This window comes from Sesamum indicum, linkage group LG1 (genome assembly GCF_000512975.1).
Source record: "Sesamum indicum cultivar Zhongzhi No. 13 linkage group LG1, S_indicum_v1.0, whole genome shotgun sequence".
Classification (NCBI taxonomy): domain Eukaryota; kingdom Viridiplantae; phylum Streptophyta; class Magnoliopsida; order Lamiales; family Pedaliaceae; genus Sesamum; species Sesamum indicum.
The window spans coordinates 16,112,439-16,140,429 of record NC_026145.1 but is presented as its reverse complement, the minus strand read 5'-3'; the positions used below and the strand labels follow the sequence as shown (position 1 = coordinate 16,140,429).

Sequence of the window (27,991 nt, the reverse complement as noted above, 5' to 3'; positions counted from 1 at the left end):
AAGGAGGTCCTCCTTGTAAGTCAGCCTCCTCTTATAACTGCCCCCGCCCCCCGGTATAAATGTTTCCTTCTTTCTCTCCAAATCATCGTTTCCCAGAAAATCCACAGAATCGAAAAACCAGAAATATCTCTCACTAAAATAAATTAGATGGAAAACGACGCCAAGCTACCGCCCGACCATAAACTCTGCGGTTACCTATGTGCCGTTCTCACAGCTCCGGCGGACGCCTCCTCCTCCATTCCCCTCAACTCTCTCTGCAGCATTGGCGGCGAACCCCCAAATGTTTACTTCGCCACCCAAAGCGACGTTCGCCTGACCCCCATCGGCAAGCCGGAATCTTGCGATTCCAATGCCACGCCGTCTGTCAAGAAGCGTTGGAGCAGAATTGGGATGGTCCACGGATCGATTAGCGTGGTGCACCAGCTGCACGCCCTCGTAACGCACAAGTGCTTGAAAATTGTGGCCCGAATCACGAGGATTTTGCCACACAGGACAGAGGCCGAGTGTGGAAGCAGGGAAGTTAGGGCTGTGGTGCTGGTGGATGTGTACTTGCCGACAGATTTGTGGTCTGGTTGGCAGTTCCCGCGGTCGAGCTCCGTTGCTGCCGCTCTTTTCAAACACTTAAGGTACGAGTTTTATTTTATTTTTTGTTTTTTTCTTATGCAATTTTCTTTTCCCTTTTTTGGTGGAATCGAGTTTTGTTGGCAGCTTAGCTGTTATGATGGTTGGTTGAATTTTGTTTTTCTTTGGTTTATCCAATAGTACTTTTGTAGAGAGAGATTGGTGGTAGGCTCTACTGCAGCGTCACAAACTGTTGCTTTCCTGAAATGAAATATTTGCCTCTGTTTACCTCATTTAAATCTACTTTAAGTATTCAATGTGGAAAATACTAATAAAGAGTTTTATATTGGATTTTGGATTCTTGCTTGAGCCTTGTAGATTTGCTGCACTTTTTCTTCATATGGAAAGTCTCCTTGCTCGAACTATTTAGGAACCATTGGAGCAACTGTGAGTGGCGCCCCACTCCTCGAGAAGATAGATAGTTTTCAGTTGCGATAGCTAAATTCTTGCATGGGCTTCAACCAAGATGATTGGGTCAAAAGGACCACTGACCTACTATAAATTGATGGTTACTGGTAGGCAAGGTCTTCTACACCCGGTCCAACCAGACTGAGCTATTGGATATCACTTGATATTTGTGCGCATCATGAAACCGTGCTGGCAAGATAATGAATAAACACAAGTAGTATTTTGCGATCGCTTGTTTTGATTGAATAGCCTAAGGCTACTTCTCAAAGTGTTGATATAAAGTCACTAAGATATTATGGGGATGATTCTATCTTCACTTATGCCATGGCAACTCCACTCTCGTCATTGGATTGTATTAAGTATAAAATTGGAATGGTTCTTAATTATCTGCAATGATCTTTATTCCCTTGTCTTGTATGATAGCCGTAGCCCAAATGAGCCTTGAGCACTGTTACAATGCTCAAGTCATGGAGAGCATTGAAATGAGTCTCCTACGTTCAAGTGTCTTTTGTTCGAAAACTGAAACCATCTAATGCCCTTTTTGTGCTCCCTTTATTGATAGATCAAGGTCCCTCTCTCCTGCTGTCATTTCAGATTGTCATGGAAGAGGTCAGAGATCAAGTCAATCACAGGATTAATATACAGATTTGCACTTGCAAGACAATTAGTTTGACCTATTCCTAGGATCTAGTCGAATTCAGGAAAAACAGGTTTTGAACCCATGCATGCTACAAGAAAGTGAGTTCTTTTATTATCTTGTTCTTATGGCGGAATGTCTCAAGAGCAATTATGTAGCCTGAATAGGGAAGTTTGAGTTTACCCCTTGCACTTTGGAAACCATCTATAGAATCATAAGGAGGAGCCCCTTTTGTGTAATTATAATTGGTAGGGCCTCGTGACCAAAATATCACTTACAACTGCAATACGTTCTTGTTTTGTGCAGTTGGCTTCTTCTATGATGGAGCGAAGCACGAAAAGGAGCATTGAAATTTTTTGACATGAGATCATATAGAAAATGATTCTTCTTATTAGGAAGAAAGCGATAAATTTGACTTAAGTTCAGCCGTCCATGGAAGTTGGTTGCTTTCTAGTTCCCGCTCTCTTCTCTGTTTCCAATTTGAAACGGAATATCACTCTTGTCAGCAAGTCTCACAGCATTCTACTTGTGACTGAGTTAGTGTGCAGTGTGCTTTTGGTTGCAGCAATTGTACCAACAATCTGTCTTTTCTGAGGTAGGGCGATTCCTTTTGTTGACAGATGCTCCTATTATGCTTGTAATTTCTGAATAACTGATCAGGTACTAGATTTAGTCTTTCCATTGCTAGAAAGAAATACAAATTGGAATTTGGAAAAAAAGAAAGAAAAAGGATTTTTTCATTGAACATGTTGTTTCATTTTGACTTGGAATGAATACACAACTTCTTGTTGAATAAGGGGTTGGCCTTAGTTTATGGGACTCTAATAAATGTATCAGACACTTACCTCGTATGCTATATGTTGAGTCTCCTAAGAGTATCTGGTATTGCGTGGGACAGGTTTTAGGAGTATCAGTGCACCACAAGAAGAGATATAAAAACTGCGTCGGCCTCTCAATTCAATCATAGGAGTTTCGAACAAATGTGACCTTTTGGGCCTTTTCCGAAATAAGTAGACATATATTATCTGTTGTAACATTGTTTACATATTTATTTACATTCTTGAAAATCAGAACAATTATACGCCTGCTTTCATCTCAAAATGTGGGACAAAGACATACTTCTGTCCAAATTCGTGATTATCTTACTGTTCTTGTTTGTTCTATTGAGTCTTCTCTAGTGGAATTGGAAGTGGTTGTTGGATTGCTTTTGTAATTGAATAGCATGAAAAGCCAGGTCAATGTCGTATGACTAGGTTACAGATGTAATGGTTTCTTTCTGGCTCTATTTGCGAATGCCAACTGGCCCAATTTTGACACTGATGATGGTCTTCTGTGACTTGCATGATATTGTGCTGTAAGATGACCCCTAGCTGCAATTTTATCTCAGTCACGGCTGAATATGTTGCTAATATTCACTGACCATTCGAAAAATTGTCCTGAAGTAAATGGTTTTACCTTGCAGCTGACCCTAATGTAGTTTATAAATCTTGGTGGCAGCTGTGATTGGGAAGCTAGAGGCTTGATGCTGAAGTCTGTCAAATTGGATGGTGATGATTATTATAGCATTTGGAGTGTAACGGACTGTCACGTCCTTGGCTGTAGATGGCATTGTAGTGCACCTGACAATCTTAAGAAGAAAAAGCTTTTTGAACTCCAGGAAATTTTTAAGAGCTTACCCTGCGTGACAAAGAAGGTGGACTGTGATGATTCAAGAGTAAAACCAGCAGTCTCATCGTGTGAATCTGGTATCTGGGTGCTGTCAGATGATATTTTGATTAATATTTTAACTATACTAAGCCCAATTGACCTTGTTAAGATTTCATTGGCGTGCCGTCATTTAAGGTTCTTGGCAGCATCCATCATGCCATGCATGAAGCTTAAACTTTATCCTCATCAGCAGGCTGCAGTTGAGTGGATGTTACAGCGTGAGAAGGACTGTAAAGTCCTAAAACATCCCCTGTGTATGAATTTCAGGACCGAAGATGGTTTTGATTTTAATATCAATGTGGTTTCTGGTGAAATTGTTGCTGGTATAGTTCCTACAATTAGGGATTTTCGTGGTGGAATGTTCTGTGATGAACCTGGATTGGGTAAGACTATCACTGCTATCTCTCTTATTCTGAAGACACAAGGAACCTTGGCAGAACCACCAGATGCAGTACAAGTGATCTGGTGTATGCATGATGGGAATCAGAGGTGTGGCTATTATGAAGCGCGTGCTGACAAAATAACTAAGGGTAATGTGTCTAGTATGAAGAACATTTTGGGTCATAAAACTCGGAGGGGACAATTATGTCTAGATGAACTCACCCCAAAAAGGATTTGTAGTGGCTACGAGTCAAAGTCACCCTGGCCTCTTGTTTCCAGGGAGCAAATAGTGGAACCCACTGATTCATGTTCTAACAAAACAATTAAATTGTGTGAACCTGCATGCTCAACACCTGCAACTATCAGTATGCAGTCCAGCAGGAGCTGGAGTAATGCGAGGAGAAATCTTCTAGCTGCGTATAAGGAGCCATCTTTTACCTCTGAGAGATGCTCAAAGAATAGGAAGCACGCCTCTAATGACAAACAAAGGTCTCGGGGTAACCAAGTTGGTTTGGCCTGCAGGATATCATTGACTAGGAAGAGGGATAAGGAGACAGTAACAGACGATCTTGAATATAATGAAACTTGGGTCCAGTGTGATGCTTGTAGCAAGTGGCGGAAGGTTGCAGATGGATGTTTAGCGAATACTTCCAGAGCATGGTTTTGTAGTATGAATGGTGACCCCTCTTACCAGAGTTGTAATGTTCCTGAAGAATCCTGGGATTGTAGGGAGCCTATCACATACCTACCAGGCTTCCACGCCAAGGGGTCCTCTGGGGGTCAGGAGGAGAACATATCATTTTTCATTGGAGTGCTAAAGGACCACTATACATTGCTCAATTCTGAGACAAAGAAAGCCTTGATGTGGCTGGCTAAACTTTCACCAGGTAAGCTTGCAGAAATGGAAACAATTGGGTTAGTGAGCCCGATCGTAGGGACCTCCCTATTTGATACGAGAGTTGCTCGTGATTATCACAAAATATTTCAAGCATTTGGCCTTATAAAAAAAGTGGAAAAGGGTGTTTTGAGGTGGTACTATCCCAAGAGTCTTGTGAACCTGGCCTTTGACTTGAATTCCCTTAGGATTGCTCTCTGTGAGCCATTAGACTCGCTGAGGTTGTATTTGTCAAGTGCAACTTTGATTGTTGTCCCTTCAAATCTTGTTGATCACTGGAGGACTCAGATTGAAAGGCATGTTAGACCAGGTCAGTTGAGAGTCTATATATGGGGTGATCAAAAGAAAAAGCCTTCTGGTCACTGTTTGGCTTGGGACTATGATGTTGTAATAACTACCTTCAATCGTTTGAGTGCTGAGTGGGGGCCCCGTAAAAGAAGCGTACTAATGCAAGTTCATTGGCTTAGGGTCGTGTTGGATGAGGGGCATACTCTTGGCTCAAGTCTCAGTTTGACAAACAAATTGCAAATGGCAGTGTCACTAACTGCCACTAACCGCTGGTTGTTGACAGGTACGCCAACTCCCAATACTCCTAACAGTCAGCTATCTTATCTTCAACCCATGCTAAAGTTCCTCAAAGAAGAGACTTATGGCCAACATCAGAAATCATGGGAAGCAGGTATCCTAAGGCCATTTGAGGCAGAGATGGAAGAGGGCAGGTCGCGCTTGCTGCAGTTGCTTAACAGATGCATGATTAGTGCAAGGAAAATAGATCTGAAAGCAATCCCACCTTGCATAAAAAAGATAACATTTGTGGATTTTTCAGAAGAACATGCAAAAAGTTACAATGAGTTGGTAGAAACAGTTAGGCGTAATATTTTGATGGCGGACTGGAATGATTCGTCTCATGTTGAGAGTTTATTGAACCCAAAACAATGGAAATTTCGAGCTACGACTATAAAAAATGTGAGGTTATCCTGCTGTGTGGCTGGACATGTCAGAGTAACAGATGCTGGCCAAGATATTCAAGAAACTATGGATATTCTAGTAGATAATGGTCTGGATCCTGCGTCAGAGGAGTATGCTTTTGTAAAGTACAGTCTCTTGCATGGTGGCAATTGTATGAGGTAGGATCAGGGCTTTCTCATTGTGGAGATGTTGTTTTCAGTTAACTTAGGGGCATAATGATAATTTGCTTGGTATTTATATTGTTAGGTGCAGAGAATGGTGTCGTTTACCCGTCATTACACCTTGTAGGCATCTATTATGCCTTGATTGTGTTGCTTTAGACAGTGAAAGGTGTACATTTCCTGGTTGTGGTAACTCATATGAAATGCAAAGTCCAGAAGAATTAGCTCGTCCAGAGAATCCTAATCCTAAGTGGCCTGTGCCAAAGGATCTCATTGAGTTACAGCCTTCATATAAGCAGGTAGACTTGAGCTAGTGTATATACTTGATATAATCTACCATTCCCTATTTTTATTTTCTGTGTGTCGCTTAGGCATAGACGCATGTAGCATTCATCTCCTAGGCCAATGCTCATCCAACTTTGAATTCATAGATAAGAAGTACCTTGTCATATTTAATTTTCTTATATTAAGAAATGGGAAAATTGCTACTGTCTAGGATGTGGGTCTTCAACCAATTAAATCACATAGAATTAATCCTGTAAAGTTTCTTTCTCTAAGTTAAAAGTACTCTTTTTCCTGTCCTCTTCATTTCTGATTTAGAGTGGAAATATCACTTGCATCCGCGAGAAGGTTACAATTAACATTTTGATGGAATATTAACTTACATTTGGTTCACAGAGTTGAGGATTCATTATTTCATATTTGTTACAAATGTGTGCAAGGTACTGTCAGATGCACTTTTCATAAATAAAGGCATAATGAATTTCTGGGTGGTCTTTTATGAACTGAAGAGAAGATTACATGTCCTCGTGACTGCAAATTATACTTTGCTAATGATTGTTTCATCATGTACTTGTGATATGCCCTGACCTGGTTGTGATGGTTTAAAAGATGCTTCTGTTTGAAACAGGATGACTGGAATCCTGATTGGCAGTCAACATCCAGCAGCAAAGTTACATATCTAGTTCGCCGGTTAAAAGAATTGCAGGAAATGAATAGGACAATTGGGTATGGAGACAAGAGAGAGGTTATCTCTAATGAACTTAATTTCTCCTCTAACAGGAGTTATTTCCACATATCACTGGATCAGGAGGCTTGCAATAAAGCCAGAAATGAGGGGAGCCATGTACCTTCTGAGAAAGTTATTATTTTTTCACAGTTTCTTGAGCATATCCATGTCATCGAACAGCAGGTAATGTATATTCAGACATACTCCATCCTTATTGATAGTCTCTTCAATTACTGAGCTAATATCTCTTCAAAATATTTTCCCAGTTGGGTATAGCTGGTATCCAATTTGCCGGAATGTATAGTCCCATGCACTCTATTAATAAGGTAATCTTGTTTGCTTCCTTATTTCCTGTGGTTCTGATGGCTTCATACTTTTGATGCTGCTTAGTTGCTAAATTGTATGGCTCTCTTGATGGATGGAATTCAGATGAAATCCCTAGCAACTTTCCAGCATGATGCAAATTGTATGGCTCTCTTGATGGATGGAAGTGCAGCATTAGGTCTTGATTTAAGCTTTGTGACTCGTGTCTATCTAATGGAACCTATATGGGATAGAAGGTAATAGATGAATCTGTATGTCTTGACAAGTATAACCAGTACTTTGATAAAGTTTTAACATCATGTTAGGTCTGCTTAAGGCAGGTCTCCCAGCATAATTGCATGTCAATGCTTCTTCTTACAAGCTAATATCCTTGTTTTCCATGAACTATTTATCTGCAAGTCTTTCTGCTTTTGCATCCAGTTTTAACTTTGCTGAGAACAGTAAAACCTATTATATCTCTATCTTATACATATATTGATTGGATTTCATTGTTATAAAAATTCATCAGCATGGAGGAGCAGGTGATTAGTCGTGCTCATCGAATGGGTGCTGCACGTCCCATTCATGTGGAGACATTAGCAATGACTGGCACAATCGAAGAGCAAATGTTGAAATTTTTACAGGTGGTGTTCTCCTTCTCATTTTGTCTTTTGAATGCTTAAGCACTAAAGCATCTTCTATTTGAGCTGTGACAGATGGGGAAGGACTTAATGTATGAATTCTAAGCTACCTCACTTGACAAAATTTTTTGCCTTGGTCTGTCTAGGAGTCTGTTACTAAGACACCTTGATGTTATTACACCCCCTTGATTGCTTGTATAATGCCCTGATTAAATTGTTCTAACCCAACCTCAGAATAGATAATCTGTCTTAACTGTCATTTGTATAATTAAATGTCATCAACTAACTGTGTGCACCCTCATTAGGATGGTGATGAATGCAGAAGGTTCTTGAAGGAAGAATTTGGTACAAATGGTCTTGACGGGACACGGTCATTTCGCACATTACATGATTTTGCTGAGAGCAATTACTTGACTCACCTTAGTTTTGTGCGCACCAGCTCCACGATAGAACAGCTGGATAAGTTATAATCTTTAGGTTTGGATCTCTTTCATACTTTCTTACCCTTAATGCTTTTGATCGGTTGATTCTGGGGTTGACATATAAGCTATTAGGTTAACGAATCGATGCTAATTTTATTTATTTGTTAATTTGTAAACTATTAATATTGATGGTATAGTGCAAATAACTAACCAGTTCAGAATTCATTTCCCTTTCCTTTTCCTAACTAGATTCTAGAGAAAAGATTCACCGTCAGTAGAAGGAATATTACATTTTAAGTTCAATCTTTTAAAGGACCGTTACTGTCTAACTTCGTCTTCTTTGATGGTGCTCAGAAAACCAAGTGGTGGGAAAACATCCTTACTTAACCCTCAGAATTCCAGGAGGAACAGAGGAAACATAAAAGAGAATGCCCACACTAGAACTGAGATTCTGATAATACAAAAAGTTTTGATCTGGTCATTTTTGAAATGTAATTTGTAATATCATTTCCATGTAGGAGGGAAGGGGTATGAATAGCCTCCTTCAGTCCGTAATCAATTTATATTACCTGTTTCGGAAACATAATGATTGAGAACTTCAGCTTATAGAAGTAGCTGAAGATATTCCCTTTAGCGTTCACTTCTCTTGGAAACTTTCATTTCTGTTGCCTTTTGCTAGATTACTTGTGATTTAAGATTCACCGTTTACATTGTGATAAGCCGACGAACTGTAAGAAATAATTTAATACACTGCTTCTGGTGCACTGTATGATTTCTTTTGACTGCAGTGTACCGTATGATTATTTGCTGCAATTTCTGAACCATATTTTCTTTCTTATTCTTGTGAGTTTCCCGTTCCAAGAAAATAATGTGGAGCAATCCTTATGTTCTCTTCTCTGTTCCCAAAAAAAAAAAGAAAAGATCCTTATGTTCTCTTGTTAGTTTAGCATTATTGTCTAGGTATGTCTTATTTTCTGCATCTGGACACGGTACCACCATCTACATAGGAGTCAATCTAACACTCACAACTCTCTCCTTCGTAGGGCGGAGCTGTATGAATGATTCTTTTTGACTCTTGACATATATATACAATCCGGGTGGAGGACAACCAACAACAGGTTAGCTGCTTGCATTCAGAAGGCATCTGCTGATTTTTGATTTCATTGGTAGCAAGACTAGATAGAAGGAAGAAATTGATTTTTTGCTTTTCAGATGCATTGTTGAATATGATATAATTCCAGCAAATGTGAGACTCATTGTTGATGGTTCAACGTGTCTATTAGTTTGATGTTAGAGAATGCAATCACACTGTTATCATGGTGTCCTGTCCTGGAACTACCAAAAGAATATTCATTCAGTAAGCAATTGAAATTCGAGTGCAGAAAGCCATATAACCCCCTTATAAACTCTTTTATTATTGAAAAACTCTGTTTTGGTGTCTGCTAGTTTTTGTTTTGTTTTGTTTTGTTTTTTGTAAATATTTCACCATTTTTTTTAAAAAAAATTCACTCTTCTAACTTCTTCTATCTCCCTCTCATCAACTTCCACGTACTTTTAAAATTATTTCACCAGTTTCTTACTCATCTCCCTCTTATCAGTTTCACATTCTTTTATTTTTCCTCTCTTTCTTAATAACTTATTATAATATTTTTTATTATCCAATCAATGTAGAAATAGTACTTTTAAAAAAAAAATTAATTCATTTTGTAGACATAATTGTGAGTGCCAGCACACGCTAGTATGTAATATATCAATGTGGGATCTGAGTCCCATTAATTTTCAAATAGCGAACTGTGTTATCTTTCTCCGTTCACATATGCCTACATTTTGATAGAAGAAATTGAATTTGAAAGAATCAAACAAAAACACAATATCAAATGGATTCACACACTGCCATAATGCCAACTGGATCGCCCCCCCTGGCCCTGCCCTGCCCTGCCCTGCTATTACGCCTGCCTAACATTAGTCAATCAGCTCGGTACTTTCATGGATTTAACCAAAAGTTCACTGCGGAAACACTCTTTTAACTAAAGAGTGTTTAATAAAGGAGTGTTTGTAATAATTTTTGTTTTTACGGTGGAAATAAATTATGTGAATAATTAAAATTCAGAGTGTTTGAAAATAATAATTCAAAATTTTAAAAAAAAAGTTGGAGTTGGAGCATTTGAGAGATAATAAAATTATTTATGATTTTATCAATGAGTTGCATAAGTTGGTGAAAAGTTGCTAATAATTTTTGGTTTCGATTAATTTAATTTAAGCAATTTAAAAGTGAATGAAGCTGTAAAATAAAATTGTTTTCTTTAGTTTATTTTCACCAATAGACTAATAAGAGGTTATTTTAAATTCTTGTGAAGACCCAATAACATCCCCGGAAGATTCATACCAGGGACGAAGTTTCTAAAGGGTTTTCTTGAGCAGTTTTAAAATGGTGGTAGTGGAAAGGATAAGATAAAAATTTTAGAAGAATAGTTTGGATTTTAAAATATTAAAAGAAAAAAGATACATATTTTTTAAACTTATATTAACATCCTTTATAATCCCAACATATTACATATGAATAAGGATAAAATAATCTTTCCATCATTTTAATTTCTCATGTTATTTTTATCCCTTTTTCTTTTCTTTTTTTTTTTGGAAAGATCAATAGAAAAAAAATTACATATTTTTAACATTTACATTAAGATCCTTTACAATACATATACTCCTATACGGTTAAGGGTAAAATGGTCATTTTATTATTTTAATTTCTGATTTTTCATTTTTAAAATAAACATAAGAGTGATATTTGACATTGCCGGATTACACAGTTCTGTCAAACATTAGATAATATTGATAATTTTCAATAAGTAGTTATAATTGAACCAAACTGTGGGGATCTTTGTGTAATTTATCCTGTAGAAGAATGAATTAATGTATCAAAGTGTGCAAAGTATGCTCTTGTGATAAATATGGTATGGCAAAAAAATCTGCATTGAAAAGGTGGCGAATTTTGAATTTTGAATTTTCAAAATCAAACTGATGCTTTAATATAAGCTACACACCATATAATCTTATTTGATTTTCTCGTTTCTAAAAAACTATCTTAAAGCAGTAATACTTTATATTACCACTTGAATAAAATCTGATTAATGATGATGATGCGTAACAGTGTCAACATCAATATCCCCATGCATTATCATATTAAATTTTAGATTAAGGGAAAAAAAGAAATAAAGAAATAATGCAAAGGGTCGAAATTAGTGGGCACATGCATGGGAGATATCCAGTGGGGTGGGATGTTATTATAATAATAGCGTAAGGTCAAGAGGCAAAGAGCCTTGGGCAGTTGCCAAAGGGCCAAACCACTGCTGTGCTTATAATATATAATTTTATTTATTTGAATACAAGACCCCTCCTTATAACTATTTTTCTAATAATTGAAGATCCCTCCCTTCTTCTGCAATTCAAATATCAACATTGGAAAATCCTCAAGATTCTGAATGATATGATATGATCTCAGCGGGTGGTGGTGCTGATATATTTATCTATTCTTTCCAATCTGTTCATATCTTTTGAGTATCTCTTCCCCCACATTTATATTCATTCCCACATTCCTCATCACCAACACCAAACACCTAAACATTTCTGTTCTTCTTCTTCTGCCTTTCTCATCATCATCACTTCTCATTCTTCTTCCCGCAACAACTACTACTCATCAATTGATCAAATTGGTGTATACAATGGGTGGAGGAGTGGCCACAGAGACACATGAGTTTCATGTACTAGCAGTTGATGACAGCATCATAGACAGAAAGTTGATTGAGAGACTCCTCAAGACTTCTTCATATCAAGGTCAGTATTTTTACTAGTTTGAAATTCAAGAAACCAACCCTATTTACTTGGTTGTGAATATTTACTGATTTGTTTTGTCATATGTGTATGTGCAGTTACTGCTGTGGATTCTGGAATGAAGGCATTAGAATTTCTTGGATTGCTTGATGATGATGAAAACACAAATTCAAACTCCCATCATCATGTACGTATGAGATATTAAATTTCATTCAACATTTTTAATTTTCTCTATTGAAAAAGGATTGATTTGAGGCTGATCATCAAATATAATCTGCCATCACCTGCAGAAAGTAGAAGTGAATTTGATCATCACAGATTACTGCATGCCAGCAATCACCGGTTACGATCTCCTGAGAAAGATCAAGGTACTGACAAAATCAATATATGCCTTGTGCAAAAACATGGCCATTATTTATCAAGAAAGAAGTACAATCTAATTAATGAAACAATGTTGAATTCTCAGGAATCAAGATTGTTTAAGGACATCCCAGTTGTGATAATGTCGTCAGAAAATGTGCCATCAAGAATCAACAGCTGCATGGAGCAAGGGGCAGAAGAGTTCTTCCTGAAGCCAGTTCAGCAATCTGATGTCAATAAACTTAGGCCCCACTTGATGAGAGGAAGAAAGAGCAGCCAAAATCATGCTCACAATCACAAGAGAAAGCCTGTGGAAGAATGCCTTTCACCTGACAGGACAAGAACAAGATACAACAATCATCATGACTTGGAATTATAGTACAGTGAAAATTAATTTCTTGAAATTTCAGTTACATTTTTTCCTCTTTTTTTTTTTTTAGGGTTTTTAGTCATGGTACTGATTTTTATAGGATGGTGGAATCATATATTACTGAATTTATAGAGTAGATAAGTCCGTATCACTCGCCTCCGGTGTAAATTTCATTTAGATCAAAAAGAGAAATTAAAAGGGTCGTTTTCCATTTAGCCATTAATTTTGATCTTTTATTTGAGACTTCTCCATATATTAGAGCTATATATAATAAAATCTTTTCAGAATGATTTAATCAATTTTAATTTATACAACCCTTCAAAATTTCATTAAAAAAAATAGTGCAACATCTAATTGGAAATTCGTATTTTCTATTTAATATAGAGATTAGATTTTTAACATTAAGAAGCTACATACTCTTATTTCCAACTTTCTTCTTATTTTTTTTTTTTTATCTATTATTAATGCTGCAGAGAAATTAAAGAAAATTGATGAAGAGGAGAGGTCAACATTTTCTTATCACCTAATTAATTAAAGCTCTCGTTTTATGAACAACTAAGTATCTTAATCAATGATTAATAAAGTGTGCAATACAGTTGGAATAATAATTAATTTGAGTGTTGGAAAATCCCAACAGAATCTCCATGGTGCAGACTTTTACGTATTTTTAATAGTAACATGTTACAATATTATTTTGCAGTGAGCTTTCCTCACACCTTATCTGAACAAATCTCCACAAAATCTCAATTATTCACATGCTGCACGCTTTAACATATACTTTGTCATATATCATAGTTGTCAAGATCATTTCAAATATATATATATTATTGTCAATACAGTTGCATTGTCCAGAAATTGAATAATTTATACTCACCTCGCCTGAAATTAAGTCTGCAGTATCCAACTATTTGGTGGTGTGTGTTTTTGACAAAATCTCCTCTTTAGGAATTTTCCTAATAAAATCTTATTTTCAAAAAATCAAAAGACTCTTAATTTCAAAACATTTTCCAACAAATAAACATTTAACCTCAAAATTATTTCCAAGAAACAAATACATGTTATTTCATAAAATATAGCTTACGATGGAAGTTTTATCATAACTTACATTTCACCTACAACAGCTATATCAGAGGATACACATCTATCAGTAAATCCGTATACACTAAACTCTACTTAATTTTATGTTCCTATACGCAATGATTTAATTGGCATGGCTGGCAACAGGGGCTCATTGTCATTCTTACTTCGATTCCACACCTATCACTAGTGTGCAAACTCTCTAAGACACTATGATTTCCTTCCCTAACAAACTGGGGCACAGGGAAGTGCATCTGAATCCATTATTGAGTCATCGCCATAAATTTATCCTCAATTTCCACCTGACAAGTAATATAACCATAAATTGATCAGCAGCCACAACAGTCTGGTTTAAAAGAACAGCACCAACATCACATCGCATCTTGCTATATCCGCAAAATTTCATCAGAGCGATAAATTTATAATACAACAGATGGAGAAGGATCCTGTGACTATTTTCCTAACAAAAATTGAAAAAAGAAAAGAAAAGAAAAAGATATACAAACAGGGTCTACTGATGAGCTTGACCATGTGGTGGGGGACCAGGAGGCAGTGGTGGAGGAATCCCGGATTGTATACCAAAACTTGATTGCATTCCAGGAGTATTTGGATTTCCAGACTGCCAGAAACAAGTATACTATGTATCAAACATAAATACAACCAATAATGACCCAAAAGAAAACTATCCCACAACAAATGCATTCAAAGGTTTTAAAGGGATAACAAACAAGTGTAATTAGATCAGCATTGCTATTTCAGAATTCGAAAACAAAGGCAGTCAACAGAAAGCAAACCACATATAAGTCAGCTGCACACCATGTCCAATTGCCAGACAGGATCAATCAATATTTTTAGCTATTGTACAAGACCTGTGTCGGGGTGCTCGGACATGGCAAGTAAAACCTTTAAGTTCTTTTTCTTCTACATTTTCTTTCTGGTGGTGGTTTCTTTGTCTTTTACATTTTTTTCTTTCTGGAGGTGTGGGGTGATTACATCTGCCTTTTCATGCGTAACATTATGTTAGCAGAATTACTTCCAGATGAGATATGTCTGTCATATGTAAAATGGAAAAACAATCATCTCTCAATACAAACTCCCATTCCCAGATGAAAACATATAGTCTTATGACAAAGTTTAAATTCAATCAATAAATACCATCTACAGTTCCTCTGCATAGTTACAAACAGTTAAATGAGGTCTTGATCATAGATCTCCATCCATTTGGAGAATTAATAAATACTACCCCATCCCCAATCATGTAACAAGAGGACAAGAACAAGACATGAAAAATTACACAACACAAGGTACATAGAACCAAGTCAGTCAACTTCCAGCAGTAAACAATGAATATCAAAGGCACGCTGGCACTGAAAGAGATATTCCTAGCACATCGGGTGAATCCAAAAAGACTGCGTGAATATTTAGAAACTTTAAAGGCTGGAGCAGTCAAACAATTTTTCTAACCTGGTACGGATTCATTCCTGGCATCATTGGCATCTGCCCAGATTGTGGCCTGTTGAAGCCACCCCCTGGTTGATATATTTGATTACCACCTTGATTTGATTGCCCCTGCATGTTAGGTAATCCATTTGGAACTCCGCCTGGAGGCATATTTCCAGGTGGACCAGATCCAGAAGGTATAGGATTCATTCCCATAAAGTGGCCTTGGGGCAATGGAGGAATCATTTGATTCATACCACCCTGTATCCCCTGAATACCGAGAAATATCCATCAATGCTAGATCAAAATGATTAGATAGACAATTAAAGCTTTAACTCTTACCATTGGACCAGGCATTTGCCCAGGGATTGAACTAGGCATTGACTGGATAGGCAAAGATCCTGGCATTGAAGATGGTGCATTTGCAGACATATTAAGTGGTTGTAGCTGATGTGGAGGGCGAGGTAGATGAGGATGTGGTAACAAAGGTAAATGTGAAGGAGGTTGCATCTGAGGCAAATTTGGTGGCGGTAATGGCAGAGAGGACATTTGCTGAGGTAGGGATTGGTGCTGGCCTGGTGGAGCATTTTGTTGATAAGGCTGCTGTTGGTTGCCCACAAGAAGAGATGGATGTGGACCAGGTGGCAGAGGAGGAGCCCCTAAGGGCATTGAACCTGATATAGGTGGGTTCTGGTCTCCTTGAGCAGATGAATCAAGAGATGGAATAGTTAGTGGCATGGCAACACCAATGCCAGGGATCGTTCCTTCATTCCGAGCCAACCCAGCTCCAAATGGTCCAGGAGTTGTGGGGCCCTCAGGCACCTGGAAAGGAACAGGAACTCGGCCTCCCAGAGCAGGGCTCTGCTCAGCAAAAGCTGCTCATAAACAAAATCATTATTTGAGAATGAATGAACCAGTCAAAAGTAAACTCACTTAGAGTAAAGATTCCTGAAATAGTAAGAGAATCATGCTATGGTTTATATGCTAAATACAAATTAAATATCAGAAAAATGCATACAGAGAAGAACATCACCAAAATGCATAAATTGGGATCGGAGGTCCATCATAAAGATTCTTCTTATACGAATAGCAAAGATCTTAATGAACTCAAGTAATAACATTGAGAGCTCTACAATAAGCTGACCCAGAAATAGTAAAATGGTATAATATCCTTAAGAAGACATAATTAGAGAAAACCTTGATTGGATCCCGTATTGAATTTATCACGAGCTGGATCTCCAGGCCTATTTCTGCACCAAAATTTTGTTGCGTGATCATTGCCACCGCTGTATCAACAACAATTTAGTCAGTCAATCAAATTATCCACCTTAGCATCTTGAATATATTGCTGTAGTGCTACTCAATTAAATATATTGAATCTAGATGAACATAATATGGACTCTACAACAGTACTCATACTTGTTGCATAACAAAACATAGCTCAGGTTGGTTTATCAGCTAAGAGGAATTCAGTTTGACAATCCCTTGTAAACACTCCAGTATAATACTCTATATGAAGCAAACCATATAGTTAGTCTGTAAATAAGTTGTCACTTATAGTATTAATCCTTTCATTTATTTCATTGAAATTAGTCACTATTTTGTTTTTGCCCTGTATTATCTTCTCATTTATTTGGTTTACCATTACATATAGGGAGACAAGGAAAAACGAGAGAGATGGATGCAGAAGCGGGTAAAAGGACAAACTGAAACAAATTATGAACATAGAAAAGGAACCAAAGCAAAATGCAGGGGTACAACCTAGACAAGCCACAACAAATTGAACATTGCCATTCAAGAAGGGAAAGGAAGTTATTAAAACAGCAGAAGGGAAATAACCTTGCCAAAGCCCAAAGGGAAGAATTAACAAAATCAGTTTTTCCTTGAATAATTCAAAAATCCAACCACGCAAAGATGAATGTAACACACTAAACATATTTTCCCCTTAAGTATTAAACACTGGATCCAAAGATTGTTGGTTGAACTTTCAATAGATCTGGTTGTAGAACATTGTGCTGCTAAGCTTCTAACCTATGTGAAAACTATGAATGTTAAAGCATCTGGCTAAGCACAAATATTAGAAGTTAGCCTCTTCTGTTTTCTTTACCTCCTCTGGCAAATTAAGTCGGTCTGCTTCTCCTTTTTGTATTATTTATAGAAGAGAAAGACTGAAGAATTTACACATATTCCAATTGAAATGTGGATCTTTTCTTCATAATGAAATAATTGAAAAGCATGAAGGAAAACTTCAAATACAGAAATATAAGAAAAAAGTTCTATCAGTGAAATGATAGTAGTCTTCCAAACCAGGATTCACTACAAATGTAGTACTTTAGTAGTATAATAATGGTTTAAAATGATTGCAACAATTTTGGGAGTCTATCATGATTTAAACTATAAACAGGATAGATAATATGGATGACTAGATCGCTGAGAATGACAGCCCATTCAAGCATACCTCTGAGCTCCACCACTCATAAGATAGCAATAAAAATAAAATCACTGAAATAATGTGCACAAAAATCAGAGTTAAGATGACAAGGAAATGAGATTGAGTCAAATCAGCCGTTCTATTTTAGAGCCATCATAGGCGCATGACGTGAAACGTCCAAAAGGCTCTTACACACCCAACTAAAGAAGTATTAATACCTGCAGAGAAGATATCCAATGGGATGCCATGCAAGGTCCCAAACACTGTTATCATGCGCGTTCTGTATCTCAACCTGGGGAGTTTCATGCCTGTCCATAGAAAATTAGATGGTCGTGAGCAACAAGTACCAAAGATTTACTGCCAACTTGCACAGCCAATGAACAAAATCATGCGAGTACTTCAGATGGATTAGTTTGCCTGAAGTATTAATCACTCTAAACAAGATTATACCTCAGGTTTTTCCTCTTTCTCCAAAAAGGTGAAAAGAAAAGTGAAAAGATGGGCAAAAAGAACAAGCAAAAGAAAAGCATCCACATGTAACCTTCTCCTTTCTCAACTTCATCCATCAAATAATTTCTTACAGAATGGCTTCCCTCCAAGAGAGTGTTGGGAGTGCCATAAATGATTCCAATGTTCACGTGAAAATATACATGATCCAGCTTTAAGTTTCAAATACGCAGAAATATATTCTCTGATGGAGCGAGTATAGAAGATGGATGTGCACTTAAGAACCTACTAAAAGATACTCCATTTCCAGAGGATTTGACATGGTATAAGCGACATTATAAAACAAGTCCATGAGTTGGTTATATATTTCCCAGTTTCAAATAATGTTGGCATGTAACCAAATGATAGAAACAACTCATTGTGCCCATACATTAGACATGTCTAGCTATATAACTTAACAGGACTAACCTTGGGAGACCTCTATTCCAGAAAGAAATTCAAAAGCCCAATACAAGGTTCTAACCACAATAAATTCCAAATTGGAGATAGCAATGCATTTTCACTAAAAGTGGTCTATTGAAAGCCTTCCAACAAATGTGTATGAAAACTAAAGTTATACACAAACAAGAATATGAAAGACTTGATGTTCGAGAGTTTTGACAACAAATGGAACTGATAAAAACTGAAAGAAGGTGCAAAGAAATTTACCCAACTAGCCAATGAAAAATTGATCCATCAAAGCTCCCACTAACAAAGTATTCTTCATGAAATGGGTGCCAAGCCAATGCTAGGACAATGAAAATATAAGCACAAGTCATAAATATAACACAGACCACAGAGAATGAGCAAACTAGGTCCACAAACATCAGAGACTCCAAGAAACAACATTGATGTATAGCATATATGTGTAGCAAGAGGTATATTTTTTCAAAGATCAATAAAAAACACAAATCCTTTTCTTGCATCAGTAAATACAATGGCTAATCAGAAACAATGACCTACAATGAATAAAGCATAATGTAATCAGAATTCTCTAAATACAGCTCCAGCTTATTTTAGTTGCTCCAAGAAGGTTAATGCTAGATCCCAAACCACAAACCTCACTTCAAACCACAAATTTTAAAGCTAACCAACTTTCACATAACAATCATCAAGAGGAAACTACAAAAACTACTCTACATTGGATGAACTATATGCTTGCTGAAAGAATTGAATGCAACAATTTAAACAACCATACATCTCAAAGTCATTATGTGATCTCAACACCGCATGTCAAAGAAAAGAGATTAAGTGGACTAATTAGCTAGCAGTCTTTACCACCGATAGAATACATAATCAAAAGCATTCTCCAGAGAAAATAAGATATCTCTCGATGAAATACAAGAACTTTCATACCAGTAACATCCTTACGATGTCCACGAAAAGATTCAAGCTCCTTCATCGCCCTTATATCATAAAGCTGTAAACAAGGAGAATCATCATTCCCGGCGAGAAAAAAAGCAAATTGCAAAATTTCTATCACTTAGATTGTTTACTTTCAATCCCACCCCCCGCCAACACCAAGAAAGAAGAAAAGACAAGTTGTATCATTGTGTGTGTGTGAGAGAGAGAGAGAGAGAGAAAATGAGAAGCAAGTGCAAACGGAAACCCTTCAAAGGTCAATTGTGAAGCACAAAGATAATAGGCCCACCTTGATAATTTGATCCTTTGAAGATGTTAAAACCCAGTTACCATTTTGGTTCCATTTCACACAAAGAACCGTATTCTTGTGGCCGTGACTGCAAGCACAATTAGTGTACAATTAGATTCAGCTAAACAGATCCTTTAAAAGTTATGATCAATAAACTAAAGGAAGAACAATGAGCAGTTACAATGAACAGAGCTCTCTCCCTGACTTGGCATCCCAGAGTTTGACAAGGTTGTCTTTCCCACCTATGAAAGCGCAATGAAACAGGTAAATAATGTGGGTCTCGCAAGTCGAAAAGTCCCACTATACCTGTACAAATAAAGCGCACACCTGAAACCAATAATGACTTTGTAGGATGCCAATCAACACATTTTACATCCCAACCATGGCCTGCCTGAGTTCAAAGGAGACAAGATAAATTCTTAGGTTATATTATGCACCCATTATCATCAAAAGCCTTGTGCCTGCATAATTATTCATCTAAAAGTAACAGGTAAGAAACATAATATACATTATTAATGAGTGCCAGATCAGTAAATATTAAAGAGAAAAGTCAAATGAACTTCTGATATCAATGAAATGGATATAGCCCTTAATTCTTAATACAACCTATATAAAATTTTTGCCTCCCTTCACTCGTCAAATAGTCACACATCGCAAGTCATTCCACAGCCGAATCCTTAATATAAATAAGACCAAAGTTTCCCTTGAATGAATAGAAATTTGAGGACATTACCAGATAATGAGCGCTCTTCCTGGCACCTAGCAAAGTCCCAGACTTTAACAGTAGTATCATCAGAACAAGAGCAAAACTTCAAATCTGTCCTACAGAAGCTGGTTTGAACATTAACGGAAAAAAGTTAGAATTGCATTACATAACACATATTACTAAGTTGTTATGATTTTCATTACAAATACAGCAAGCCCATAATTTTTAACTAGCCTAATAATAAAGGGATTAGTCAAAGCAGGAAAATATTGCCACCTAATATAGGTTGTTCACAAAATATGTTGGAGGAGCAAAATGAAGCCCATTCCAAGATACAGAATAAAGAGAAAGTCATTATTATATAACCAGCTAGGCACGATATTATACCTTAACCCACGAACTGATTCTTTATGCGCAGATTTGTTAGCTTTGACATTATTCATGTTATTTTGCCAGTACCTGCAACCAGGTATACATCATTTGTCAAGCAAGCTGAGGAGAAACCTTATAATAATTGTTTGAAGCAGGAAATTACTTTATGGAACCACCATCATCCCCAGTGACCATCCAGTTCTCATTATAACTCCATACCATTGATCTGACTGCTTGCTCATGAGCCTGCATATTGAGAAACATACTTATAGATCTTTCTGCTCAGCTGAAGCGCTAAACTAAATGAAGAAGCTATAAAGTGTAATACCTGTAGTATCATTTCAAAATTAAAAGATTGCCCATTCCACAGTGTGAATTCCCCACTCTGAGATCCGGTAATAAGACGTCTCCCACTAGGAGTCCACTGTCATCAAATTCGGATCCAAACACATTAAACCAGAGGTGGGAAAGCCTTGTATTCACCACATTCTAGAATTCCAAGAGATATGGACTCAGTCTAGAAAAATTATTACTAAACAGGACACTATTTATTAGAGCAACTCCTTGCATGTCCACAACTTTCAGTTAATATAGCTCCTAGGAATAATACTACTGCAGTTCAATTGACCAATTTAACATGACAATATATTCATCAAAACAACAAATAAACTGTGCTCTAGATCAAAATTATCCGGAAAAAGGAAGAAGCAATCAGAGGCTGAGAAACCACAGTATGACAAGAAGTTAAGCAAATTTGACTAGGAAACTGAGAAAACATTTACAAGTCATCTAACAGACATGACATCTCAGTTCTAAAAGCATTCCATCTCCTGTTTCCCACACCCTCATTTTTTATACATACTAAAATTTCATGCAAGAAAGAAGATCAAGGTTGTCATAACCATAACTTTGATGTGTACGCCTAAAATCTTTATTCTTCTCATATGATTGTGTTACCTTTATTCCCATCCTAAAATCTCTAGATCTAAGTGTACACCTGTGAAGCATGAAATAGATTCTATAGCACATGCTTCTACAATGAGCAGTTATGAAGATGTAATCTAGGATACCTTATTGAAATAAAGACAAACATCATGAGGAACCAGTATTCAATCAAAGAATTGGAGTACAAAAGGTATGAATATATTCATAAAGAGGAATTAAATTAAATAGTAGGACTATACGATAAGAAGTACCCAACATAAGTATCCAGGTAAAGACATCACAGGTTTATGTGTGCCTGCATATAAACACACAGAACGGCAGAGATGCAGAGATCCAAGAGAACAGTAAAAAAAGAGGTTGGTTTTTTCTGCTCACCAGAACTCGATTGATTGAACATCGGTTTTTGTTCAACGAAGTATGTACAAACTTTGCTGCAAAACTGGTGGATGGGTTATCTAAGTAGGCAACAGTAGGCAACATCTGCATCAATGATAAACAAGAAGCGGAATATGGAGTAACATCAGTGATGGATCTCAAATGGAGTGGAAGAAACAGCAAAAATAATTATTTCATATACAATTGAAGAATATTTTATTCTTGAAAGATAATCTAATGGATGAGATGATGCCCATATTTGAATATAATCATAATGAAGCTTGATGGTAATAACAAACATCAATAGCAGCCGCTGGCGTAGGTTGCAATACAGTCCTATCCCTTGAGTCTCGCTGGAACATGCGAATCTGCCACATAGAAGGATAAATAAGCTTATTAAAAGATATTCAGAGTTAATGACTCCAAAAATACACAACTAAATTGCAACTGGTGGTCCAGCTTAATATAATAATTGGAACAAGCATGCACTAGACAACAAATAATCATAGTCCAACGCAACAGTTCTCAGACTACACATTCTCTGTGGCAACATATCTTGATATGAGAACAAACTGCAAAAGTACAGAAAGCATGATGGTACCCCAACTCACTAACCAAAATATAGTACACCAGATTGTATGTTTAATTCCCACATCAATTGAATCTATCCTTCAAGATAGACAGATAAAGATGTAGAAGGACACTCACTTCTCTTCTTATCCATATCTTTGGATTCTTGGAAGTACAAACAACCCGAATACAGAATCACACTCAATATCCCAAGAATTTTACTCAAGTGCTACACACCTAACAAAGTAAAATAAGATTATAACTCCACAAAGCTACCTCCTGCATGACTATTCCTTAAGACTTTCATCCCAGGTCATCTCAGCAAGAATAAGATAAGGATGAAGGGAGCGTACATTTCCTAAGATACACAATCAGAAGGATTTAGCTTATAGTTAATAATCAATTACAATAAGCTAGAAACTATGCTGTAGGTGATGTCTACGGATAAATAGGAATATGGTACTTCAAAGTTCAAATTAATACGCCCCAACATTTAATTACACTCTTGAAGATGCTGTTAGTACGCAAGTTGAAACAGACATATCAAGATAATACAGGGATATCCAAATGAGAAATACAACAAAATCACACAAGGGCCCACCTGATCAACCCAACCCTCAACATAACTGGTGGTTGAGCAAGTTGATTGGAAAGTCTTGGGTTAAAAGAAGAACACAAAATTACAGTATCCCTTGGTTCAAGTTTTTTCGAACCACAAAGGACCGCAACAAAGCACAATTTATAACTTACATATTATATATCTTCATATGCTCATACTAAGTGTTACATTGCATATAGCATTTGAGTTAGTTGTATAACTAATATCTAAAACTAAACTTTGATGATTACAATCAATTACTTGAAATATTAGGCAATCTTTGGTTCCATTTTCAAATAAGCATTTCCCATTCTCAAAACAAAAACAAACATATCACCACTTTTCAGACCTCTACCGCTAAAACTATTGTTAAGATACATATATACATAAAATAATAATAATATTTATGTATTGCTTTTATATATATTTTTAAAGTCATTACATCAATTAAATATAAATTTTTACATCTTCAAATCAATAAAAGTTTGATATAGCACCACTAACATCAAAAAGATATTTACAAAAGCTCTCTAAAAGAGTCCAAACACACATCACATTTTCTATAACATTTTCCGGCAACTCCCATCTTTAAACCCACTTTCGTACACCTAGCCATAGGATTTGGATTTCATTCAGATTAGATCTCATGATGACAACATTTTGGAAGCAAAATGACTTAAATCAACCATACTTAACTATTAATGATTTTACATTATGCTAAAAGCGATTTGTTCTTATATTTAATCCTAGTTATATGTTGTTAGATTAGTGATTTCACTCATAAGCAAATTCAATCATATGAGGGAAATAAATATGAACAAGGTTAAGTAAAGTTTTACATAGATAAAAAACAATGGATAACAATATTTGACCTACTTATTTCATAAAAGGACTAAAGTTTCTTAATTATCATTTCAAAGTAAAAAAGCAAAATCCACTCAGGAAACACTTGAGCATATATCTCAAGTTTTGCATTAGGTTTTAGTAGATGAATGAAGAGTATCATTGAAATTGAATTGAAGTAAAAAAAAAAATTGAAAACCAATTTTATAAATTGAAAATTTAAAAATAATATTTAATAAGAATAAGACCTAGGATTAAAACTTATAAACTGAGCTGAAACATAGAACTATAAAAATGTCCCAATCTAAGCACACAGCAAAGGGCGGTTTCAACAATGATCAGGTTAATCTTTGGCAAAATAAATTCAACATCACAAAGGTTGAGGTGGACCAGAAAGATTAGCATCACTACCAAATCCGAACTGCCAAGACCTCTATATGCACATATAAAAGCATCCAGAGCAATAATCACCTGCATATACCGCACAACCGTGCTCGTATAGTCAACTGCCCGTCTTTGACCAATTTTTCTCATTCTTTTTGCAGCAAAACTGTCGGCATGAGCTGCAACATGTTGAGAGCACAGTAAGGACTACAACCACACCAAACAAGCCAACAAAAGCTCATCTCTGATACAAGTGACATCCAAACACAAATATTTGGTGCTTACAATTTGTCCACCCAGTAAATATGTATGGCCTGTTTTAGTACACGGCTTCAATGACCAAGCAAGTAAGCTTACTCATTAAATTTGTTAAAGCTGATAAAGTGTTTAGCAAACTCTTAATCTAGTTACTAGTATGGTAGGAACCAGTCTAATACAGTTTCCTTGCTCTTAGCTTGACAACTGTAGGCCAGAAGAATATCAAAATTTTATCTGTTCCAATTCTGGCCTAGATTTGGTTTAACATTATCCAAGTAAAATATTCACACAGCAAAATCCATTCCTAAGTCATGCAAAAAGCTAATGCAGAAAAGCATTTCCTCAAGGTTATATCATCAAGCACAGCTTCTTTAGTAAGTTAGGAAGAAAGTAATAGGCAATTCTTAGGGAGTCTGGGTTTGGACCTGAATGAGACACAACATGTCATGAGCGAGAAAGCTTGTTCAGAAAACCACCCTTATTATGTAATAAGATGACGCATGTAACTGATACAGTTTCCTAAATTTTCCTGGCGTGCCCTGGATGTTTGCTGAATCAGAGTGATTATTATCTAACCGTGGCAAGCAAGCAGGGCAGAAGAGGTGTAGTTACACTTGTCACACTGAAAAAGATTACTGAAATGATTTATAATACATTTCTCATCAACCAAGTTCCCTCAATAAATAGTTCACAGGTCTAGAAGCATAAACATTTGTGTAGGCTGGAAATGTTAACTGTACTACTATAATTAGAGCAAGAAGCAAATAGTAACATTAGGTATGGACTCCTCCTATTTTGTCCATCATCCACTAGAGAGTTTATGAAAAGTCACCATTGGATAAATTAAATGTTATAAAAGCCAAATCATAAAGAATGTATTGCAGGATCGAGTTCAACCAAAGCGCCTTGCGCATATATATACATACATAAAATACCGAAGGAAACTGGCATTTACTGAAGTGATATGCATTGTGAACTTCGGCAGTTAGTCTGTAGAAATAGTACCAAGCTCTACAAGTAAACTTTTCGTACAATAAAATCAAACAAGACGACAAAAAAAAAAAAAAGAAAGAATTGCATTTCCCACCGTCGTAAGGCGGCTGCATGGAGAAAGGGGGCTGAGCAGGTGGATGCTGCTGGTGGTGGTGAAAATCAGGTGGGGGAGGGTTAAGGGTGGTGGAGGAAGCAGAGGGTTGACGCATTATCTGAGGCGGAGGCGGACCCGGCGGGGGGTGGGGGCCCCGCGGGAAATCGTGTGGCTGTTGTTGGTTGTGGAATTGGTGAGGATTCGGGTGCTGCGGCGGTGGGGGCATTGGCGGCCCCGGCGGCGGGCGCTGGTGATGCTGAGGATCTCCACCGTACATCATTGGGAACAAAAATGGTGAAATGTGAAATGGAAAGAGGAGGGATTGAGGATCTTCAGTTTAGGGTTTTTAAGGTTTTTGGGAACTTCTGAATCTTCGGGTTAACGAATATTGAACTGTGCTGGTGATACTGCAGGAGTAATTTGCTTGTGCCAGATTAATTCTATTGCCAAGTTACATTTTTACCCCTATTGTTAAAGAAATTTATTAAATATTTTAACTATACTCTTTTACCAATTAAATATAATGAGTATGAATATAAAATATTTAAATATGTATTATCAAAATATAAAAGTATATAATATAAATAATTAATCTTTTAAAAAAAATATTAAATATAATACCAAGTTAGTTAAAAATAAATTATAATTATTATTATTTTTGTTACAAAAGGACTCCTTATCAATTTAAATTAACTATATAAATTATTTTGTTATATTGATAATACTCAAATTGATCTTCTTTTTGTTTCTTTCTCTTCATTTAAATATGATTTGTTGTTTATATATTTTATTTTTACTTATAATATACTTTAAAATATAAAATATTATTTATTATATGCACACAGAGACAGCGTGTCAAGATGGCTATATTTTATTAGAGGGGAAACATACTATTATAAGGTATAACATAATTACAAATACATTTAAAAATTAACAATTATTTAACAAACAGCTCATGACAAATTGTAGTGGGTAATTGTTAATAATACAAAAGCATTTATAGTTATGACAAATATCGAGAGTATCTATAATTTATCTTTATAAATAATATTAAAAATAGAGAATTTTTTTATTTAAATAACTAAAACTAATACAATTTTAAAATTATTAACAAAAACAATGCAAGTCGTTCAATTTTAATTTTTTTTAATGAGAACTTACACGACTTCAAGTGGATGGGATCCACTTCATTAGTATACTTTTTTTTAGTTTTAAAATTTTATTTTATTAATATTTATAATTATTAAATAATTAATAATAAAAAATTATAATTGTTAATAAATTTAAAATTTACATATAAAAAAATACAATCAACTAATACAAAAAATATTTTATTATCGACAACCTTGACACATTAGGCTGCAGCGAAGTTGTTTCATTTTGTCGAGATTGTTGTCAGTTTTGAATTTATTGTTTAACGGATTTGTGGTCAGTTCATCTTATTTTATATACATGTAGTATGGTTTCTTGATTAGAACGCATAGACACGTGAAGAGTAATGTCGTGTGTCAACTCAAATTCCGACATCCCAATACTTTTCTGCTATCAGAGATTGAAAAAAATCATAATTTGTAAGTCATTAAATCATAACAATTGTTAATTATTGGTGCAATTTAAGTGCGAGAAAAATGGATCATAATTTAACTCTATTTGCCACAATCTCGGGTGGCAATCTTGATGACAGCATGAGTATCAAATTCAAGTCTATATTGATGGACGCTTTATAATGATCGAGGCACATTGTTCAAATAGATGGCATCTCATCAATGCATGTTGAACACTTTTCTCAAACCAACATTTGAATAACTTGTTTGTATTGTTCGTTCAAAGTTAGTGTTTATATTTTGTGTATAAATACGATAAAATTGGAATTTTCGATATACGGTTTGAACTTTTAGAACACCTAACCACTGGAATGTTTAAATTTGAATGCAAAATTTTTAAATTATGAATGATTATAAGTAGTTAAATATTTAAATTTAATTATTAATTAATTAATAGTTAAAAATTTTAATAAATAAATTTTAAAAACTTTAAAAAATAATAAAGTGGA

At 36.0% G+C, this 27,991-nt stretch overlaps 3 protein-coding genes across 9 annotated transcripts; 2 read left to right on the top strand and 1 right to left on the bottom strand.

Annotated features, from left to right (window-relative positions):
• On the top strand, positions 47–9,569 carry LOC105169780 (F-box protein At3g54460). 4 transcript variants are annotated; one of them, XM_011090311.2, is made up of 10 exons: positions 498–626; positions 1,973–2,261; positions 3,164–5,776; positions 5,865–6,078; positions 6,690–6,971; positions 7,055–7,114; positions 7,218–7,348; positions 7,621–7,735; positions 8,038–8,209; positions 9,198–9,569. In XM_011090311.2, the coding sequence occupies exons 3-9, from the start codon at positions 3,189–3,191 to the stop codon at positions 8,200–8,202; spliced, it is 3,555 nt and encodes a 1,184-aa protein (XP_011088613.1). In that variant the 5' UTR covers positions 498–626; positions 1,973–2,261; positions 3,164–3,188; the 3' UTR covers positions 8,203–8,209; positions 9,198–9,569. The 4 variants fall into 4 exon arrangements, with proteins under 4 accessions (XP_011088605.1, XP_011088596.1, XP_011088613.1 ...); XM_011090294.2 differs by lacking the exon at positions 1,973–2,261 and having other exon boundaries at positions 50–626; XM_011090320.2 differs by lacking the exon at positions 1,973–2,261 and having other exon boundaries at positions 501–626; positions 3,129–5,776.
• On the top strand, positions 11,211–13,020 carry LOC105169771 (two-component response regulator ORR9). Its single transcript, XM_011090283.2, has 4 exons — positions 11,211–11,988; positions 12,084–12,172; positions 12,276–12,353; positions 12,452–13,020. The coding sequence occupies exons 1-4, from the start codon at positions 11,877–11,879 to the stop codon at positions 12,722–12,724; spliced, it is 552 nt and encodes a 183-aa protein (XP_011088585.1). The 5' UTR covers positions 11,211–11,876; the 3' UTR covers positions 12,725–13,020.
• LOC105169750 (flowering time control protein FY) lies at positions 13,817–26,330 on the bottom strand. 4 transcript variants are annotated; one of them, XM_011090263.2, is made up of 19 exons: positions 25,939–26,330; positions 24,681–24,772; positions 22,498–22,566; positions 22,199–22,303; positions 21,207–21,302; positions 21,042–21,124; positions 20,894–20,965; positions 20,534–20,631; positions 20,128–20,187; positions 19,982–20,042; positions 19,801–19,888; positions 19,506–19,569; positions 18,819–18,897; positions 17,882–17,971; positions 16,430–16,518; positions 15,575–16,107; positions 15,257–15,502; positions 14,295–14,411; positions 13,817–14,094 (listed from the first exon to the last, which is right to left on the bottom strand). In XM_011090263.2, the coding sequence occupies exons 1-18, from the start codon at positions 26,216–26,218 to the stop codon at positions 14,304–14,306; spliced, it is 2,313 nt and encodes a 770-aa protein (XP_011088565.1). In that variant the 5' UTR covers positions 26,219–26,330; the 3' UTR covers positions 13,817–14,094; positions 14,295–14,303. The 4 variants fall into 4 exon arrangements, with proteins under 4 accessions (XP_011088565.1, XP_011088557.1, XP_011088573.1 ...); XM_011090255.2 differs by having other exon boundaries at positions 14,299–14,411; XM_011090271.2 differs by having other exon boundaries at positions 14,321–14,411.